The 22,380-nt window shown below is 36.3% G+C and overlaps 1 protein-coding gene and 1 pseudogene across 1 annotated transcript in view; both read right to left on the bottom strand.

The window, feature by feature from the left end:
* LOC107713666 (calcium/calmodulin-dependent 3',5'-cyclic nucleotide phosphodiesterase 1A-like) overlaps nt 1-4,635 on the bottom strand; it is a 90,106-nt gene extending 85,471 nt beyond the window's left edge. Inside the window, exon 1 of the mRNA XM_016519251.1 lies at nt 4,131-4,635. Coding sequence (XP_016374737.1) covers nt 4,131-4,320 — 190 coding nt within the window. The 5' untranslated portion in view covers nt 4,321-4,635. The remainder of the gene's footprint in view (nt 1-4,130) is intronic.
* A 1,560-nt stretch (nt 4,636-6,195) lies between these two features.
* On the bottom strand, nt 6,196-14,053 carry LOC107713667 (vimentin-like; annotated as a pseudogene).
* Between the last annotated feature and the right edge of the window lie 8,327 nt (nt 14,054-22,380).

The following is a 22,380-nucleotide window of genomic DNA, read 5'->3' as shown; positions in this document are numbered from 1 at the left end:
TGAATTTAAATATTATTTATTTACAGAGGTATATTATGTCACACTTCACACTTCTCTAGTAAGTTTCGTCTGTGTGTGAAGACGCTGCGCAGCGCAAATCTGTGAATAAATGTTCCGAAGTGAAGTAAACTTCAACAGATTTCCCCTGCTTCCCTTGTGCGAGGACTGGATTTGGGAACCACTGAGCTACATCATGTGTCATTCACCTGGTGAGAAAACTTTATAGTACAGTTAGTAAAAGTACTACAATACCAGGAAGGAAGTTCTGGTTGTTGATGTTTGTCTGCCATTCTCACTCTGTCTGCTCAGCGTGCGTGAACGCGCTGATGACGTATCCTGTCTGCGCGAACAGGGTGCGCAGAGGTATGCAAATACATATGTTGACAGGCAGTTAGGAAAGCCAATTAAAACGCTCGGACCGAGCGTTTTGATTGGACGAACATTTCTTGGTCCTACGCCTTCCACAGAATATATAAATACAGATAAATACATTTAGACCACTTAACTTAATGATTGCTATCGGGATGTGAAGAGACTTTCAACCAGCATAACAAAAAATGTTTCTGAAGACAATCACCTATTACACCTTTAAGTTACTGTATTTATTGTTTTATATAATTTATATAATTATTGTATAATACCACTGCCAGTTTTAGTAATTAAAAAAAGTTTGAAAATGCAAGTTACAATGTTCACACACATCACTCATTATTTAAATAACAAAGCCCTAATTATTCATAGCAGGTGTCTGTCTCATCCTCAGACATGCAGGAACGACACAGACTGCTTGAGTTGAAATGTGACAGGCTACATAATGCACTCCTAAAAATAAAGCTTTCAAAAGGTTTTTTTTTTTTTTTTTTTTCAGCAATGTTTTAAACCCTTTTATGGAAGTCAAAAATCCAGTATACCAAGCCACTTCTGAAACAGCCCAGGTAAGATGCTTCTGATGTTGTTTCTAAGGAGAAAAAGAACTGGACTGTTGCTCAAAGTCCTCTTTTCAGATAAAAGTAAATTTTACATTTAATTTGGAATTTTTTTTTGCAGCAATGTCTTAGAAGAACCATTTTTGGTTTCCCAAAAAAAGTTCTTAAAATAACCCCTTTTTCTTAGTGTAAAGAACATTTTTATAATCTAAAGAAGGTTTTTTTTTTTTGTACACACTATAAAGTGAAAAAATAAAGGAAAGTTTCCATGGATGTTAAAGGTTCTTCATGGAACCAAAGTTGGCAATGAACAACCTTTATGTTTAAGGGTGTACTGTAAAATTTGGACTCGGGACACCTTACCACACCTCCAACTCTTACAACATAGCACAGAGCTACAGGTGTTTTGTTTTGATCTAAACGTAACATTCGGTCACTATGTTGGTTGGTGTCTCCCCACCTGTGACTCTCTAGAGATGCGACGCTGTAGAGGGAGAAAAACCTTCCTCTCAGGGACCTCAGCGGGAGACTTTACTGTCACTGCTTCATGGTAACCATGAAACATAGAGCTACAGGTGATATTTTAGTCACCCTCGAGGGTCACTTCTTCCTTTAGCGGTCAGGTGAAAAGGGGACAGAGAAGTGGGATATCAAAAAAGGACTTCTTAAAAACTTGGAACAGGCCGGAAAAGTCACTTAAAAGATATTATTTTCTTTAAGTATAATATCCATTTTCATATTTTGCTATGATGAGGTCTTCACCTTTGCATATACACAACCATTCAAAAGTTTGGGGAAGAAAATAATTTTTTTGAAAGAAATTAATTTAATTCAGCAAGACAGATTAAACTGATTAAAATGTCAGTAAAGACATTTATAAATGTTGCAAAAGATATCAAATAAATGTTGTTCTTTTGAACTTTCTATTAGCTGAAGATTCACGAAAAAAAATTCACAAAAATATTAATCAACACAACCAAATTAATTAATAATAATTGATAATTATTATTGTTTATTATTAAACAAATATATTATTATTATAAACATTAATAATAATAATAATAATAATAATAATAAGTGTTTCTTGAGCAGCAAATCAGAATATTAGAATGATTTCTGAAGGATCCTGTGACACTGAAGGCTGGAGTAATGATGCTGAAAATTCAGCTTTGATCACAGGAAAAAGTATATTTTAAAATGAAAAAATTATTTTAAATTGTAATAATATTTCACAATATTACTGTAGTTACTGTATTTTTTTTAAATGAATGCAGCCTTTGTCAGTATAAGATACTTAATTCAAAAACATTAAGAAATCTTACAGACTCCAAGTTTTTGAAAGGTAGTGTATCTTATAAATGTACTAAAACCTTTATATATACATTTTCAACAGCAGACTGAACTCATAAAAATAAGCTTGCATGGTTATGTCCATTTTAGACTTGTGTAAAAAATCCATCTCTGAAAAACACTTGTGCTATATAAAGCATCATGAGGGCTGTTATTCTAACATCAAAGAGTTCAAACACGAATCTGGACCCTTCAAAAGAATCGCAGCGGCACATCATTGATCATCCCATTATGAAGCGTTTTACTCATCTGTTCTGCAGAAGTGCCTGAACTCTCTAATGTGCAGATAAATGGCTGCTATCACCCCCATTTTTGACCCAAAATGAGCAGACACCGGTTTCCCACCCGTCTCAAGAAGGCATGCACTGTAAAAAAAATTCCCGTCCAATACATGTAATATCCAATACAGTTTTTCACCGTATATAGTAGGGAAATTTACCGTTAACCATTTAACAGGTTTTTACTGTAGCATTTTTACAGTCTTTTACCGTTAAATTCACAGTCATATTTTACAGTGTGCGCTTAAATTCCACAATTACCTAATAGAGGTAGATAAATACAGTGAACCCCAAAAGAGGATCTGGACACTTGAGCTCACTTACAAATATATTTATGTTGATAAAAAAATTATTAACAATCTTATTTTCACAAAAACAAATAAATGAATACAAATAATTTTTACAAAATTACAAACATAAATCAGTAATTTTTGAATCATGATTATCCACACATTTTCATCACATTTTCAACATGCTTTTTCAGAAAAGATCAAAGGTCAACAACTTATTGACCTTGTCACACAAGCGTCCAAAATTGTGTCAGAGTATGTATCGCAGTTGATGAAGAACTCACTTCTTGACCATTAATAAAGTACTTTTTGAAAGTATCATTGAGAATATTTTTTTTTAATTAACTGCTTATTTAAAGCTGCAGTCCGTAAGTTTTGCCGGCTAACAATCTGCCACCTGCAGGATCCTCACATGCGATAACCTACTAGCCGGGACAACTTCTTTATGTTTACAGACGTGACGTCATGACGCAGTGCCATGCTCGAATTTCCCGCGAAAACCTACCTGTACCACTCAAATTAGAAAACATTATTATACGCTAACCGTTGTGAATCGGGCTAAAGTAAGGCCATAGTTTTGAACACTGGCTGGTTATGTACTTGCTCAAATATTGATTTCGGATCATTTTTAACCCAAAAAAAGTTACGGACTGCAGCTTTAATATTTGAATTATGTACTATTTTTAAATTTACTAACTTTAAGACTTAAAAAGCCTTTATTAAAGCACACATATATATACACTTTAAGTCCCACAAAAATATTAAAAATGTATATATTTTAATTTATGAATTAAATCTTTCATAAATTGAAAATATTTTCAGTGTAAAAAGTCATTTTGGTACGAATTGTTTTCTGAATATTCTAGATATATATATATATATTAAATTACACTACTTATTAAAAAGAAAAAGAAAAAAAACTACTTCAGCCTATAAGAATTTTTAGTTACATGTCCGACATGATATTAGCCAAACAATGACCAATGACCAAACAATAAGCCTAACTGTCACGTGACCCTAAAAGTAATTGCAAAACCTGTGTGAAAAACTCTTTTGGAAGAATTCCATTTTGTTTTGGTTTGATATTTTGATATGTAATGCAATGACCTTTATAAACGTCTTAAGACTCCAAGTAGGCTAGTTCTACTTTTGGGGCTGCTGTAATTAAACAAAACAATTATAACAAAAACATAAATCAAACCATTTCCGCTTTGTATGCTTTAATCCATTCCCTAAATCCACCTTCATACGGATATGAATGATGACAGAAGCTGACAGAAACTCACCTGTAGCAGACGCAGGTGTGTTTGCTCTGGAGGCGCCGGTTGTTTTCCGCTTCCGCTCCTGTTTGCTAGTTTGCTTTGCGATCACACCGGACCCGCTCCGCGTTTTCCCGTCCGGATCTTTCTGCGGCTCCGAACCCACTTTTACCAACGTGTTGCGAGACCTGGTGAAAGCTGAGGTCACTGAGCCCATCTCTGCCAAACAGCCTTCAGCTGACTGACCGTCTGCTCTGGAAACACGGTTACACACTCCATGACTCGGATTCCGACTCTGTCATTGCTGTGGCGTCCTCATTAAATGATATGATAGGCTACTAAGCAAACCGTGTCCTCTGAGCGGTAAACATGCTGATCCACTTTCCTCGCGTTCGGCTCGGTCTATCTGTAAGTCATTTTGTCAGCTGGAAACGACGAAAACCAGCGGAAATCTCCAGCGCTTTCCCGAGAGAAGCCGTCGTCACATGAATAAAGTTAGTTTGGCAAACACGAGTCTCTGGGGTCGAGAGCGTTGAAAACAAGCATCTGTAATTAGTCTGTCAGGTGTGTCACATTAATGAAATTACACACGACACTGGCGAGCTGCGAATATACAATTACTTTCACAATTAAAGGGGTCATATGATGCGATTTCAAGTTTTCCTTTCCCTTTGGAGTGTTACAAGCTGATTGTGCATAGATAAGATCCCTGAAGTTGAAAGAGAAAGGAAAAAATGAAATCGCATCATATGACCCCTTTAAAAGTAACTTTCCCCAACACTGGTAGCAACCGTATTTCTCTATTTTCTTTCTCATCCTTGATGCAAAATCCAGTTTGATAGCTGGTTTCTAGCTATTACTGGTCATAAGAGATCAATTTACTAATGAGTAGCTGGTTGACCAATATGTTACTAACCAAGCTGACCACCTTAAACTGGTGTGATCAGCTGATAGCTAGTTTGTCGCTGGTCCAAGTTGCACTTACATGTATTTTTTAAAAGTAAAACAATTCAAGTTTGCTTCAATTGGCCAGAGGATGCATGAGTACCCCTTGTCTGAAATAACTGACGTTGAACCTATGAATATGTGAAAACGAGTGTAAATGAGATTTGACAAATGGGTATATTGTAGAACAGGGCTGTCCAAACTCGGTGCTGGAGGGCCGGTGTCCTGCAGAGTTTAGCTCCAACCCTAATTAAACACACCTGAAGCAGCTAATCAAGCTCTTACTAGGCATAGAAACTTCCAGTCAGGTGTGTTGAGGCAAGTTGGAGCTAAACTCTGCAGGACACCGGCCCTCCAGGACCGAGTTTGGACAGCCCTGTTGTAGAACATAGCAACTTAAAATTCAGTTTGTCCATCACTCAAAGCAATTGTATGGCTTTGGACGACTCAAAATGTAGTGGATGAGTTGTATGGACTACTTTTATAATACTTTTTTGTAGCTTGACAGCCCTTTAATCACTATCTTCTCTCTCTGAGTTAATAAGTACCATGGACATTCTTAAAAAATTCTCCTTTTGTATTACACAGAAGAAAGACAGTCATATGCATTTGTAATGACATGGGGTAAATGATTTTTAGGTGAGCTATTCCTTTAAAAATGCCATTGGGTTATGACACCAAACACATGACATGAGCACTCGGTGTGCTTCCCTGGGAGTGAACAGGAACTTGAACACTCGTGTCCAGGGAGTACAAATCTCCATCACTGCAACAAACAGACAGGAACACACATCCTGTCCCACATGAACCACTAACAGAGGACATGGATGCTCCTCACTAAGAGAAGCACCTTGTTTAGAAAAGGTCCATTAAAACACTTAAACTTGAGGGTGCACCTATTTTCTGGTCCACAAGATGGCAGTGATGGGCTTCAAACCCAAGACCAGGAACAGCGTAATGAGAGACCTTTGTGTAAAATGGAATCATTTAAATATTCTTTTTGGATTTAGGATTTTTGATACTGAGGTTTTTACTGTTTTACTTTGTAAAAACAATGTAATTTGTTTTTTGCAAATTTACCACAATAATAATAATAGCCCATGGAAGAACATTCAGACAAAGAATGAGGTTCTTTGTGAATACAAACCCTTCTTTGATTGTTTTTATTGAAGCATTTTGCTTAAACAAAATCACATTGGCTCAAAAATGCTATTTAGAAGATAAATGCAGGTTCAGACAATAAAAAAGATTCACAGTACGCTAAAGGTCATGCTGTTTCTTTGCTTGTGTGTTATCACTACATTTCCTCTACAGGCTCAAATACTTGTATCTTTTGGCAGATTTAAAGGCACTTTGAAGCAGGTTATTTTGTGTAGTTCACATTAGATTTAGTTGATAGTGGGGATACAGAAAGGTGCTGCAGTTGGTTGCTTGCAGTGGATGATAACAGTAGATTTCCTTCATCACTCCAGGTCATCATGGTTCTGAGTGGACTCATTGATCACCTTAATGGAAGAGAAGAGTGGAAGTGTTCATGAGAGACCCAAATGAAATCATAGACTTAAAATTAGATTAGATTTATTTCAGGTTCACTGCAGAAACCTTAATATTGTAAATTGTAGGGAGTCATAGAGATCATAGAGGTGTCAATTATAAAAAGATAAATAAAACGATAAAATCTGGGGGAAAGTGCATAATTGTGCAAAATTCACAATTTGCACAATGCAAATTAATCCTATCATATGCTTAATTTTCTAAGTAAAAAGATTTATTTCATTTTTTAGTTTAGTTTAGTTTGGAGTTGTGACCTGGTAAGTATTTTGTTGTTTCAAACCTTTTTACTTAGCATAACATAATTAGATTTTGGGGGAAATGTGCTTAATTGTCAATAAAATAATGTCACACTGCAAAAACATGATCTTATCACATGCTTAATTTTCTGAACGATTAAAAAAATATATATATATATTAAACAGGAAAATTAGCATTCATTTATTGATTCATTCATGTATTTAAGTATGTATGAACTGTATGTTGTGACCTGGACATGTTTTTGTAAAATACACCCATTAAGTGATACACTCAGTGTAGTTTCAAAACTTTTAACTTTTTAATAATTGTAAGACTGTGTGAAAATACTGTGGTTGTGTTAAGTCAAACACATACCTGTCCATCTCTGCTCTCAATGGTCTTAATAAGAACTTTCTTAGTAAATGTATTTTCCATGACAGGCTTGGACTCAAGCATCGTTTCTGTCAAAATGCAAGATTATCTTCAATGAATCTGTACAAACATATTTTTATATGTTTCATTATGATATGTATTGGTGACTTGATGTATTACCTCTCAGACTGAAGGAAGAGAAGTTTGGAAGAGGGGTTGAAATTCTACATCCAAGAGAATAAAGTGTAAAATTATTTTATAAAACATAACATGTTGTTTCAACCCAAAAATAAACCATGTCCATGAAACGGCAGCATCTCAATAAATGAATCGAGCACTAATGTACTAAAAGTGTTCACCTGCTCTCCTCCCCCTCCAGAAGCTTCCTGTAGGTGGCGATCTCGATGTCCAGGGCCATCTTGACGCTGAGCAGATCCTGATACTCACGCAGATGTTTTGCCATCTCGTCCTTCATGTTCCGTATGTCCTCCTCCAGCTGAGCAATATTGTCCTGGGAACTCGACGACTCCATTGCAAAGTTCTCCTCTATCTCCCTCATCTGACGCTCCAGAGACTCATTCTGCATTATTTATACAAAGAAAATGATTTAGGGACACGTGGATGTAATGTTATGGTAGTCATGGAATATCAGGCTCTTCTACACCTACAGACAAAATGTCTCAGATTCAGTATTAACAATTTAATCTATGATTGAATTACAATAAACACTTTGTCCAACTTGTTACCGGTCTGTTCCTACAAATATTAAATATTAGTTCCGTGCAAAAAGTTAAATAAATTTTTTTTTAAAAATTTAAAAAGTAAACTATGTACTATCGAATATGTCTATAAACATGTCTGGGTCACAACCTCAAAATAAAATAAAGTAAAATAAAAATAAAATATGTTTCTATCCAGAATAATATTTGAAATATTTAATTTTTTATCAAATAAAATAAATGTTAACGTTTCTAATCAATTTAGAAATTCTAATTCAATATTTTTAAATATATTAATTTTATTATTATTGTTGTTGTTGTTATTAAGAACATTTATATTTGTATTTATATTTGTTGTTTATAATTTGTTGCTCATATAATTTGTCATTATAAAATTTGTCTGAGCTCAATTCATTATTTATTCTAAGCATTGCCACAAGAGGCACAATAGCAGTGTAAACCAGTGTTTCTCAACTGGTGGGTCGCGGAGTGTACGGCCAAAGAAACGACATCAGCAACAAAAAACGTAATTCTTAATGTTTTTCTGATGCTAGACTTTTATTTTAAAAGACGTGCATGAAAGCTGTTGACACTTATGTCAGATGCAGTTTAAGTAAAGAGTGCCTGAGAAAAACACGCTGTCCCAATTCAGTATCTGTCAGATAAGATGTTGACAGGCTTAATTAGTATATATATATATATATATATATATATATATATACAGTATATATGGTAAGTGGGTCGCGGCTTGATGATCTTCTTCTACAGTCAGTTTTCTCTTTCAAGTGAACTACTATCATGGATTCAGCATCTGTTTGAAGAGAAAGGTTAGTTAAATTATCAGTTTGTCATGTTTATAGCTAGCTGCCTGAATAATAACCCATTTCATGGCACAGGCATTGGAGTAAAACTCTATAGCCCCCTTGAGTGCTGAGGTTTGTTGTTACAGTCCCAGTCATCACATTTGTGGCCAAAGAATAAGTCTAACAGGTAAATGTAAGTGCTTACGGTTCCCTTGAGCGCGTCCACCTCGCAGGTGAGCGCCTGCACCTGACGCCGGTATTCATTGGCCTTACGTACTTATGTGAGTCAGAACTGCCGGCATTTTAGTCTAACGTAACTCTCCCAGGATCAGTAAAAAGAAAACTGAAATCTTTACATGATTTTACACTCAAACTTATAATAATTCAAACTATCATAACTTTTAATTATATTGTAATCATTTTAATTAATTTATATATACTTAATAGTTTTATGATTACAAATTAGACAAAGATAATTGTGAATAGTTTACACAATTTTACACTTACTTTTATAATAATTAAATTCATAATAATAATTATTGCTTTTATTATGATAATTTTTCTTAATTAATTTACATGATACAATTTTATGATTGCAAATTAGAGAAAGACACCTGTAAAAATCTTACACAATTTTACACAATATTTTTGAAATCATAAAAATGTAATTTAATTCAATGGCTAATTTTAATTTTTTTACTGTGCTAATAATGTCATGTAAATGTCCTACTTTTAATGCCAGTAATCAGACTGATGCTTTCAGTTGGCTTTGAAACTGACACTTGTGTTAACTGACCATGGAGATTTAGTTAATGGCCTTGAAATGGCCAAATATTGGTTGATTAATCAGTCTATCACTAGTTCAGAGAGTGGTAGTGGTAATCAGATGCATTTATCTGTCAATTAAATGCCTTTTAAATTAGAATTTTGTTAGAGGAAATGGAAGCTGTAGCTGTGTATCTTTCTATCTTACCTCATCATGAAGCTTTTTGAGGAAGGCAAGTTCATCCTGAAGAGACTCCACCTTCCTCTCCAGATCCACTCGAGCAAGAGCAGCGTTATCCACGTCCTGCAAAACATTAACAACACTATATGACACAGCACTGCTGTATTGAGCACACATACACAGAAAGTACACCACAAAGAGGTCTTAGAGAGGTTTAATTAAAGAGGTTTAATGAGTATCTGGGCTGGGCACAATGCCCTGCAGTCTGTGTGGCACCATTCGGATGTCTGCTGACAGGACTGCCACAGCCCGCATTAAAACCATGAATAAACAGAGGCTTTAACACTCGCACTGTTTTTATGCTTGACACATGCTCTCTCTCTCTTACACACACACACCTATCCAGACATTCCTGCCCTTGGCAGCCGGTTCAGTCACAACAGTTTGCTTTGTCAGGGTCTGCTGGAAGAGCAATCAGCACCTGGAGATTTCCCAGCGCTAAAGCCAGAAACAAAGACATTCAGCTCTGAGCCTGACATGCCACACTGAGCCGTTCCTCAAACACTGACCCAAACCAGATCCGCTAGCAGTTCCCAAAATAAACAGAGAAATATAGCTGCAAGCAGAAGTTAGTTTGGTCATAGCACCCCCTGTGGTGATTTTAGGAAATTTAGTCCAATGATTATTAATAGATTTATCATTATTTGTAACTTTATACATTTCTGTTTACCATTAGAAAGTTTGGGGTCAGTAAGATTTTTTATATTTTTGAAAGAAGTCTCTTATGCTCACCAAGGCTGCATTTATTTGATCAAAAATGCAGTAAGAACAGTAATATTGTGAAATATTATTACAATTCAAAATAACGGTTTTCTATTTGAATCTGTTCAAATGTAATTTATTCCTGTGATGCAAAGCTGAATTTTCAGCATCATCATTACTCCAGTCTTCAGTGTCCCATGATCCTTCAGAAATCATTTTAATATGTTGGTTTGCTGCTCAAGAAACATTTCTGATTATTATAATCAATTTTGAATATTTTTGTTGACATTTTTTTCAGGATTCTTTGATGAATAGAAATGTCAAAAGAACAGCATTTATTTGAAACTGAAGTCTTTTGTAACATTATAAATGTCATTACTGCCACTTTATCAATTCAATGCATTCTTGCTGAAAAAAAGTATTTATTTCGGAAAAAAAAACTTTGAATGGTAGTGTAGACAATCACTATTTTAAAAATGCAAGTTCACTTCTCTTGCATATCTCTGTGCGCTCAATCATCCACCCAGATGCAGAAATTACACAATGTTGTCAATTCATCTCATCCTACATTGCTCAAATTGTACATCTACATCCTGAAAACTCCACCCAAGGGTTAAATGTTGCAAGATGTATTACCATACCGCAGAAACTGTTAACAGCAGTTGCAATACCACCTTTAACTATTTGCATCAGCAAAGGCCTCATGAAATACTTTCCTGCAAAGTTACTGTTTTTTTATGCCTGGTCCATCTACTGTAACAGAATTATTTGCCCTTGTAGTAGACTCTTACTGTAAATTCTTTAAACACTGCCATTTGAAATAAAATAAGTTGAGGTTATATGTTTCTCAAAACCATTAGTTGTAAAGATGTTTTACCTGTCTGTAACTCCTCATGTTGCTCTCTGCATCTTCTCGCTGAACAATCTCATCCTGCAGTCTGGAAATGACAGACGTCAATAAAAAACAAAATATACAATAAAAAAATATAGTTTCTGCCTGATCTGATGCTTTAAAATCAGTTTCACTCAGCATAGTTGATTTATTCATTATTACACAACTTGTGTGAAATGATTTCACTGCATTAGATCACAAATAATAAAAAATGGCATGTGCAAACAAATTATGCTAGAGCTGATGTCTGACATCCACAAAGTTTCCAAATATGTTTTGTCTTCATTCTGCACAGGGTGCATCAAGGCTAAAGGCCCCTGAGGTAAAAGGGACTATTGATTTTATATTTTCCAAAACACTAAAAAGCAAACACCACAATACTTTCCTAAACACTGGTCTGTCACTACACTGCACAGTTATCCTGTTTACTGGATTTTAAGGAGTTTATTGTAGGGGAGAGCGGGGTACAAAGTAACACTTTTTGACTTTCTCAGTTTGTGTACATCCACATGGGGTTCAGAATAAAAAATTTTAATCCACAGTAATTTTACACTTGTCGAAAAATTTACTTAAGCCAGAATTTAAATTTTACTATGGTAAAATACATGTTCAGCAATATCTTCAAAAGATTTTTGAATTTTGGCGCACATTTTTTTCTATATAATGTTGATATGGTAACTAATAAATACTGTACATTTTGTTATGCTAACATGTGTGGAAATATTCAAACCACGTGTGTTACAACTAACCCCGCGTTACTTTGTGCCCCGCGCTCCCCTACTACATGAACTCTTTTTTTATATGCAAAATGTCTTTTTTATATGCATAATGCTTTTATTATTTTGAAAGAGAATGTCCTTAATTTGTTACCTAAAAATAAATTGCTATCACAAAAGTATTTGCATATAATGAGAACTTTTGCAAGATCACTGTTGCACCTAGAATGGGATAAAATGGGGGAAAAAAGTATTTTTAATCAAAACAGCTTATTCAATAAAAGAGATCTTAATATACTTCGCCCCCAAAACAAGTACTTTTTGCTTTAAATGTTTTTTTATCTATTCTTTCTTAAACTTCTTTTTTTTTTGTGAAATGTTTTTCTGATAGTGTTTATATTTAACATACTGCAGATAATATTTGGTTTGATATTCGATATGATCTAATGCAATGCATCCATAATTTAACATGCCCAAAAGTGTATGAATGAATACTTTTTGGGGGCCACCCCAGCTAACAGAGAACGCTATCTGGTCTTTAATAATGTTCTCAAAATGTTAGCAGAAAAACTTTATAATATACTGTGTATATATATAAAAGCTTTTTGTAATTCTTCATAGTTTCATAAAATTTTAGTTGTTGCTCATCTAACTTTTTTAACTAGGCTACCTGTTTCAGAACATTCAGAGAACATTCAACAAGTAACTTTCCTATGAATGTTTAAAAAATGGAATGTGTTCCTAATTTAATGTTTCCTTTGCATAACCAAGAAAAACCGTTTTTAAACTGGATTTTTTTTTAAAGTTCACAGAAAATACAGAGAAATATTGTTTTCTTAACTCAATGGGAGCGTTAGAAAAACATGCTCATATTTTTGTTAGCTGTCTGGAAATCTAGCGTAGCGTTAGTTCTGGCAGGTCACGTTAGTCAAGCTCGCATCAGCTGACTCTCAGCTGATCCCCATCTACCTATGGGAATACGACACCTATCTAAGCATTCATATATAAGGTCCCTCAGTATTATCAGCAGTTTTCGCATTGCTCAATAGCTAATTACCCTCCTCCATCCCCAACTCCTCCTCTGTCAGTCGGGATTCAGCCTTCTGATTCTCCTTTCAATCAGACTAATTCTAAAACGTGTACATAACATTATTGAACTTTAACCATATCTGCAATACATTTATGTTGGTTCTGTTCTGTTTACCCTGGGGGGTTATTGCTGCTCTCTCTGATCTCATCCATGCTAGGCTGCATGGATGCGCAGGGAGTTCTTGCCCAGAACAGAACCATAATTCACTTAAAACGTTAGCACAAAAACGTAACTTTTTTTCAGAAACGTTTTAGTTGGACGTTCTTCAAACATTTCTTTGAATGTAACCACTTGTTTCAGAATGCTCCACTGAAACCACGTATTTAAATTCACAGAAAATTCTTGTTACTTCTCTCTGAGCCGCTCTAAATCTTCTGCCAGGTTGTCTCGCGTCACTTCCACGCGTGCTTTCTCCGTGGTGAGCTGGTCCACCTGGCGCCTCAGGTCGCGCATCTCCTCCTCGTACAGATCCGTGATGCGCGACGATCTCTGGCCCCTCAGCTGCTCCAGCTCCGCGCACAGGATCTTGTTCTGCTGCTCCAAAAAACGCACCTTCTCGATGAAACTGGCAAAGCGGTCGTTCAGCGACTGCATCTGCGCCTTTTCATTCAGCCGGTTCGCCTTGAATTCCGTATTTAGGGCGTCTGAGAGATTAAAGTCCAGGGTCTCAGAGGTCAGTCGTGGCATCGCCGCGCTGCTTCGGACTCTGGAGCTCTTCGACGCGTAAATGACCGGAGTCGAGGAGACGCCGAAAGACACCCGAGAGCGCACGGAGCTGGAGGTCTGACGGCTGGAGAACGAGCTGCTCCGGCCCACATCACCAAAGCGCTTTCTGTAGGAGGAGGCAGACATCGTGAACTTCAGAAGTTGTAAGTCAGCGCACCGTTTCTCTCTTCAGGAACTGTCCCAAACGGGGAGCGACAGTCTGAGAGGAAGCATCTTTTATACTCAACTCGTGATGCAAATCGCATAACGGAGGGTTTGAGTGACACTAGCAGAACCCTATCGAGACTGAGAGAGTTATTTTAATGCTCTCCGCCTACTGAGGAAATAAACTAAAGGAATTATAGGCGAAACGAAATGACAGAAATGGCCTTTTAAATTACAGCCTTTAATGGCATTTTAAAATGACCACTTATTTCACCAAATCCAAATATTTGTTTGTTTGTTAATTAAATATTTAATCATTATTTTAATATTTTTGTGTTGTATTATTTTTTCTACAATTATTAATAGAATACATATTGATTCATTATTTTATTTAGTTTTTAGATTTGATTCATTATTATTATTATTTTATTTTGTGTCATAAAATGAAAAACCATGAATAGGATATTACTGGATTAACTGGAGGGTTTTGATTCAAAGAATCCTGTTAAAAAGATTCGTTTAATCTTTTTTTTCTTATTACCTTGAATATTATCAGGATGACTGTTGAATTTCATCTTATCATTATTCAGTGCACAACTCATTATCTTGGAAAATATGTTTTATCATGCCTGAACTGAAGGTCTTTGCGCTACACATTATTTATTTGTTTCTATGCACTACTTGTGATAGCAAGCTGCTTTCACATATAAAACACACAAACTGTAAATATGTTGTGTCAGTATAATCTGTGATCACGCACTGAATATTCAACCAAACGTTTCTAATAATTACGCTGAGCTGATCTTGATCAAATGGCACCAGAAATCTGTTTCACAAACTACCACCAGGCTAAGTTTCACAAGTCACTTCACAAATGATCACATCCACAGGCCTTTCATATTTTGGTGAGTCTTAACATTTTTGTTCCAGCTATTTCAAGAACTATTTTAACCTGTAAAGTGAGTCTGCAGTAGAAAACAAGAGAGATCACAGCAGTTGTTTACAGCCACTTCATCCTAAACGAATCATCCAGTTAAGAAAAAAACAGACCCTTGAGCCACACAAATGTCATTAGAAGTCCTTCTTGAGCTTTTTTTGGAAGCTGAAACACCTTCATTTGGAGAGTTAATTCAATATTGCTGGTCAGGGCACATGTTTGTCTGTTAACATGGTCTTTTCTCAGGCCTTGCAATTAAACTTCTTCATTAAATTACATATTTTTTTTACATATTTACATAGCCAGACTATACTTTTCGGCAAGTGCTGTTATTTTTGATGAGGCCTTGGTTCTTATATCCTCCAGCCTACTTGTTACTGCTAGCATACATACAATGTATTATTAGTTTATAGTAGGCATATTATTGTCTTCTATTTCAAAACGTTTATCATATTCAATATAGTAAATTGTCCCTAACAACATAAAGGTTGCAACGGTAGCCTATACACGTAAAATTCACAATCCAAAATATAAAGAAGGCCGTATTCATATCAGCTACTTTACGCTACTTTACATTATACTTCAGGACACGTGTCAAAAATGAAAAGTTGTCGCACATGCGCAATGTTACTCATTAATGTTTCCAGCACGACATTGATCTACAGTGCCATGGCAAAAGAAAAATGATTAAGGAATGTGAATGTGAGGGGATGATCGTGCAGCCTACCGCAAAGCAATGGTAAGAAAACTATTTTTTTTCTGTTTACCCCGCGCTATATGGATGCAAAAACAAACACAAACAACTTCAATGCGTCAGGTAGTCCATTTCATGAACAAATGACTCCTACGAGCCGAGTCTTTTGTAGCAAATCACAGCCGCGTATTCCAATTTAAAGGGGTCATATGATGCGATTTCAATTTTTCCTTTCTCTTTGGAGTGTTACAAGCTCTTGGTGCATAAAGAAGATCTGTAAAGTTGCAAACACTAAAGTCTCGGTTTTATGTTTACGCGGCGCAATGCAACGCAATGCGTAAAAAGACAGTATAAGTCATTATAATCCGTAATTATGTCCCCACTGGATGCAACGAATGCCTCGTTTATAATGGGTTTTCATGTTTTTGTCTCGTCGCTCCGGCCGGACACGGTATGTGAGGGGCGTAACATTTCCGTCTCACGCTTGAGGTATTCGGCCAATCATAACGCACTGGATAGCTGGCCAATCACAGCATACCTCGCTTTTTCAGACCGATGAGTTTTGTAAAAATCGACGCGTTTCAAAAAGGCGGGGCATAGAGGAGAAACAATAATGTACAGTATGTGGAAAATAATGTGTTTTTTGAACTTTAAACCGCATAAACACATTTCATTACACCAAATACACAAAATAATGTTATTTTTAGCAGCATCATATGACCCCTTTAATGAACAATAGATTCTTATGAGTCGAATCTTTGTAGTGACTCAATAACTTACAGTGCAACCAGTGTATTCCGATTAATGAACAAATGACTCTTATGAGCCGAGTCTGTGTAGTGAATCAATAACTTGACACGTGTTCCGATTAATCAGCAAATTACTCTTATGGCTCGGCTCAGTGAATCATAATGACTCATATGAACCGTCACAACAGATTTTGAGGTTTTTATTTGAATTTAAATCAAGTTTTTTTTTAATTATTGTTTTAGGTTTATCCGAATGTTTTTTTTTTTATCTTAAAAAAAATGCACTTACTCGTGTTATTATAATGTGTTCTAGTGTTTATGCAAATTATTTTTGTAATATGTAGATGGTTATTAGGAATGATTGAATTGACTAGGCCTGCTGCTTTTTCCAGGGAACGAATAGGTTAGAAAACTGGGTAAGAAACATCTCTTTGATATGTGGGTGTTTCATGAGTTTCATGAGCTGAGAAAGGTGTTGCAGTAAAACCTTCTTACAGTGTTCTCATAAAGGTTTAGTGTGTAGAGAATGAGTTTGGCACTCTTTATTCTCAACAGCACCTCTAGGAATAATGAGGCTGAGAGGTCTTTGTTCAGGTCGCCATGGCGACTCAGGAGGGCTATGGAAGGGTTCCAGGACTGCAGAGGGCAAAAGAGGGGTTGACTAGTCTATAAAAGAGCAGGAGATTTGTGTGTGCATGTGTGTGTGCATGTTTACTGTATAAAGACACCTTAAACTTACAATGCCAGAAATCACTCCTTTCTGTCTGCTTCAATTCTTCAGGTTTTTGCTCACATTTGCACCTTTTGTGAAGCCGCCCGTGGTCCTTTTGTTTAGCACTGTGTTTGTCTAAATCTTTTGCCAAGCAGAGTGTGGATATTTTAAAGCTCAGGCTACAGTTGAATAAAAGGTCTAAAAATTACAAGGTGAGAACAGAATTCCAGTCCAACAAAATTGTATTATTTTAATCATTTTTAATTTTCTTTAATTTGAATTTTCTTTATATATATATATATATATATATAAACAAAATTAAAATAATTAAAGAAAATTAAAATTATAAATATATTTAATATATATTTAATATATAATATATATATATATAAACATTATAAAGTGTACTTGGTATCTTGGAGTAGGCCACATATACATTTCAACAACAATATCTGACAGATGACATGGACAAAACATCAAATAAATAAGTTTGGCATGTAATGTATAAAAACTCTAGAATGCAATTTTTAGTATTATTCCAGATACTGTTATAGTTTTTATTAATATTTTGAATTTTATTTTTATATTTTACATCTTCAATTTAATTTTAGTTTAGTAATTGAAAGTTTTGGTAATTTTCTTATGTGTTTTTATCATTTTAGTGTTTTTTTTAAAAGTTTATATAGATTTATTAATATTTATTTTAGTTTTAATTATTTAAGTACATCAAGTTAATCTAAATTAAAGTGAGAAATGTTGCACTGGCAACTAGCTGAAATAAAGTTTACATTTTATTTTTTTCAAGTTATTTTTATTTCAACTTTTTATTTCAAGTTATATTTATTTTTATTTCAATTATTTATTTATTTATTGATTTGGTTATTTAGAGTATTTTATTTCAAGTTAGTTTTAGTTCAATATAATAACCCCTGCCATTTCAACTCGCATATTTTTAGATAGTCGTTTTCCCTGATTTGCATGACAATCGAATATCTGTCAGTGACATCTGTGTTTTTTGCTTTCAAAATGCCAGGAGCAGATGGTTTTCTATAATCATACATCTAACCTGAACTGCTCAAAGCTGAACACAAAGATGACAAACTCCTTCATTTCCAATATTCAGTGCTCTCTGCTTTGTTTTGACTCTATAATGTGTTTGAAATAGTGATTATATATTGATATATATGTATATATATATATATATATATATATATATATATATATATATGCAATAGTATATTTGAAAGCTATATATTTTTCTTTTTCAATTTTCCAATTTTCTGTCAATATGGGGTGCTGTGTGTACATTAATGAGGAAAAAAAATTAACTTAAATGATTTTAGCAAATGGCTGCAATATAACAAAGAGTGAAAAATTTAAGGGGGTCTGAATACTTTCTGTACCCACTGTATATAAACAAAATTAAAATAATTAAAGAAAATTAAAATTATAAATATATTTAATATATATTTAATATATAATATATATATATATAAACATTATAAAGTGTACTTGGTATCTTGGAGTAGGCCACATATACATTTCAACAACAATATCTGACAGATGACATGGACAAAACATCAAATAAATAAGTTTGGCATGTAATGTATAAAAACTCTAGAATGCAATTTTTAGTATTATTCCAGATACTGTTATAGTTTTTATTAATATTTTGAATTTTATTTTTATATTTTACATCTTCAATTTAATTTTAGTTTAGTAATTGAAAGTTTTGGTAATTTTCTTATGTGTTTTTATAATTTTAGTGTTTTTTTTTTAAGTTTATATAGTTTTATTAATATTTATTTTAGTTTTAATTATTTAAGTACATCAAGTTAATCTAAATTAAAGTGAGAAATGTTGCACTGGCAACTAGCTGAAATAAAGTTTACATTTTATTTTTTTCAAGTTATTTTTATTTCAACTTTTTATTTCAAGTTATATTTATTTTTATTTCAATTATTTATTTATTTATTGATTTGGTTATTTAGAGTATTTTATTTCAAGTTAGTTTTAGTTCAATATAATAACCCCTGCCATTTCAACTCGCATATTTTTAGATAGTCGTTTTCCCTGATTTGCATGACAATCGAATATCTGTCAGTGACATCTGTGTTTTTTGCTTTCAAAATGCCAGGAGCAGATGGTTTTCAAGTATATCAGAAATTGTATATATATATATATATATATATATATATATATATATATGCAATAGTATATTTGAAAGCTATATATTTTTCTTTTTCAATTTTCCAAAGAGAAGTGGTTCTTTATTATTTATTTCTATGAGAAAATTGTCGTTGAGGGTAAAGCCTCATGCTTTTCCATTGTTCAAAGCAATGGGATTCCCAGAATTCAGCTGAGCCAACCACTGGGAATCACCTTGATAATTTAGTTAGTCTTTCACCAGAGATTGCAAAAGTTATGGGAACTGCAGGACATAGAAAGTCAGGTGCATTGCATTATGGGATACAATGATGCATCCAGTGTGCTCTTCTGCATACTTCTGCATGCCTTTAAGCATAGCAAACATACTGTATAGTGCATGCATATATGCTGGCTTGAAATGAGAGAGCATGCATGAATCCTTTCTGTTTGAATATTAAAATGCACAAGGCAAGAAATGTCATATGCTAAACCAAAATAAGACAATTAAGCCAACAAAGATGAACACTATTTCTTTATACTGAAAAGAGTTTGTGTTGTTTTTATAGACGTCTTGCAGATAAGCTGTCTGACATCATCTGATTAACGCCAGGCTGTTCTGGGGTCAGTATATTGTCAGAGATCGCTCCCTCAAAGAGTCACAGCGTGAGTGGCTGAGCCTGTGCACGCTGGCTGGAAGTGTCTTCAGCTGTGGTCGTGAAATGCTGACATACACTGCAGGGCTGAATGGGGTTATCCTGGCAGAAGAGAGTTAGAATTCACCGGCTTTATGAGCTCCAAGAGAGACAGACATTGCACATGCACAAATACACACCCATGCCAAACACGGATCACCTATAGCTTCCTGTTTTGGATTTCACTTCAGATGTGGTCTAACATCTTGAACGTGCATGCCTTCGCTGTATATTGCATTAGCTTGAATTGTTTTCCATGCATTTAAAGCTCAAATGACAGAGTGGAAAACTTTTTAGCTTGATTCCAGAAGGCTTTTATGTCTGTTGTTGTGTTATGATCATATTTTTAAAAAACAATGGCTGTGATCTTTCGAACGGTCTCTCCCGTTGCGTATAACGCTATGGGGAAACCTCCTGTTTTACTCTGTACTGAAGCCTGATTTGTTCACTTTTGTGTAGCTGCACAAACCAATGGCACTTTAGCCCGCCAGAAAGGGCGGAGCCGACCCCTATATAAGTCAGCTCAGAGTGCCATTCATCAGATCATTCTCCTTCAGCGACAAGGATCATCTCTTCGCTGACTCTGCAATCAAGAAGCCGAAAAAGGAAGAAGCTCAGCCTGCAGCTTGCCACCGTAGAAGAAGCCCCAGCAGTGGAAGAAGCAAGAAGCTTTCTCCTGTGGTCATCCGCTATTTAAAAGAGCAAATTTCTGAGCAAATTTCCTAGCGACGTTGTTTCAAATGTCACGCCGCGAGTGTGGCTCGTGCGGGGATCCCCTGCACGATGCAGAAGGGCAGTGAGTGTGTCGCCTGTCTGGGTAGCACCCACGCAGAGCCACACGTTCACTGAGATGAAATGCTCTCACAGAGAGCATAAGTCTTGCTCTTCTCCGCTCGCGAATTGCCTTCTTCAATGAAGGCAGCCTCGCTCTCCCATTTCTCTTCTCTCAGCGAACTCGGAGAAAGAAACAGTGGAGTCACGGGGCTTAGCAACCGGGTTTGAGTGATCCCATGCCGTCTCAGAGCCTGCGTGCTCACTCTCCCTACAGCACTTTGATCCGCCGGTGTGTTTACAACAAGTTTTATGCAAACTTCTGTTCGGACAAGTGCTTGTTCTCCGACAAGAAGTGCAGACATTGCTTGCAAAAGGTGCTGTGGAAATAGTGCCCCCCAGCGAACACCGAGTCAGGCTGTTTCAGCCACTACATCCTCGTTCCAAAGAGAGACGGCGGGCTCAGACCCATTTTGGATCTTAGACATCTGGACCACTCGCTTATGCGCCGGTTGTCCAAGATGTTAACTATCAAACAGATTCTCACGCACAGTTGCTCCGAGGACTGGTTTTTGACAGTGAATCTGAAAGACGCATACTTTCATATCCACATAGCACCCCGTCACAGACCGTTCTTGAGATTCGCATTCGAGGGGGTGGCCTAATAAAATGCAGTCCTTCCATTTGGACTGTTTCTGGCCCCACACACTTTTACGAAGTGTGTAGATGCGGTTCTTTCCCCTCTGAGGCAGATGGGAATCCACATTTTGAACTACCTCGACAATTGACTGGTTCTAGCCAGATCAGAATGGGAGTTGGCTGCTCACAGAGAGCTGTTACTCAGCCACTTACAGCGCCTCGGGTTGGTTATCAACCCGCACAAGAGTCACCTGTTGCCCAGACAGCGAGCTGTCTTTCTGGGAACAATTTTAGACTCTGTCCAAATGCGGGCATGGATTACGCTGGAGCGATCCCTGACCATTCAGCGATTAGCGGCATCTCTCAAACCAGGGACGACGCGTCCCCTGAAGATTTTTCAGAGGTTACTCTGCCTTATGGCGGCTGCTGCCTCTGTAATTCCTCTGGGCCTGCTTCACATGCGGCCCCTTCAGTTTTGGCTCAAAGCCTGCGTTCCACCCCACGCTTGACGCCTGGGGTGGCTTCCTGTCAGGGTAGACCACCGCTGTATCAAAGCTGTGACCCCCTGGACGACCCCTCGCCTGTTTCAAACAGGAATGAGGTTAGGGCTGACCTCCAAGTGGAAGGTGGTCACAACGGACGCTTCCAACTCGGGTTGGGGCGCCCTGTTGGAGGGCAATCCGGCGTTCGGCTCCTGGTCAGTCCCGGAGCAGTGCCTGCATATCAATTGCCTAGATGTTGGCGGTTTTCTTAGCCCTAAAAACCTTCCTACCGGCCTTAAAGGGGCACCACGTCTTTATTCTCGCAATTCCGAGATTATATCTCACAATTCTAACAAGGACTATGCGCGCGCAGCTGCAAGTGACGTAACTGTGACGTCTACTCTGAATTGGTCTATACAGTCGCCTCCTCCTTTGGGCACGGAGAGAACAGGTGCGTTCGACTTCATGCCGCGCCGCGCAAACCGATCGGCGGCTGACTTGAAGCAGTGCATGCCGGTTAGAAATTTTGTCCGACTTGAACCGGCGC

Source organism: Sinocyclocheilus rhinocerous, unplaced genomic scaffold, assembly GCF_001515625.1.
Source record: "Sinocyclocheilus rhinocerous isolate Xijiao unplaced genomic scaffold, SAMN03320098_v1.1 scaffold898, whole genome shotgun sequence".
Lineage (NCBI taxonomy): Eukaryota > Metazoa > Chordata > Actinopteri > Cypriniformes > Cyprinidae > Sinocyclocheilus > Sinocyclocheilus rhinocerous.
Note: the sequence above shows the minus strand (reverse complement) of the source record. Positions and strands in the feature narration are given on the sequence as shown.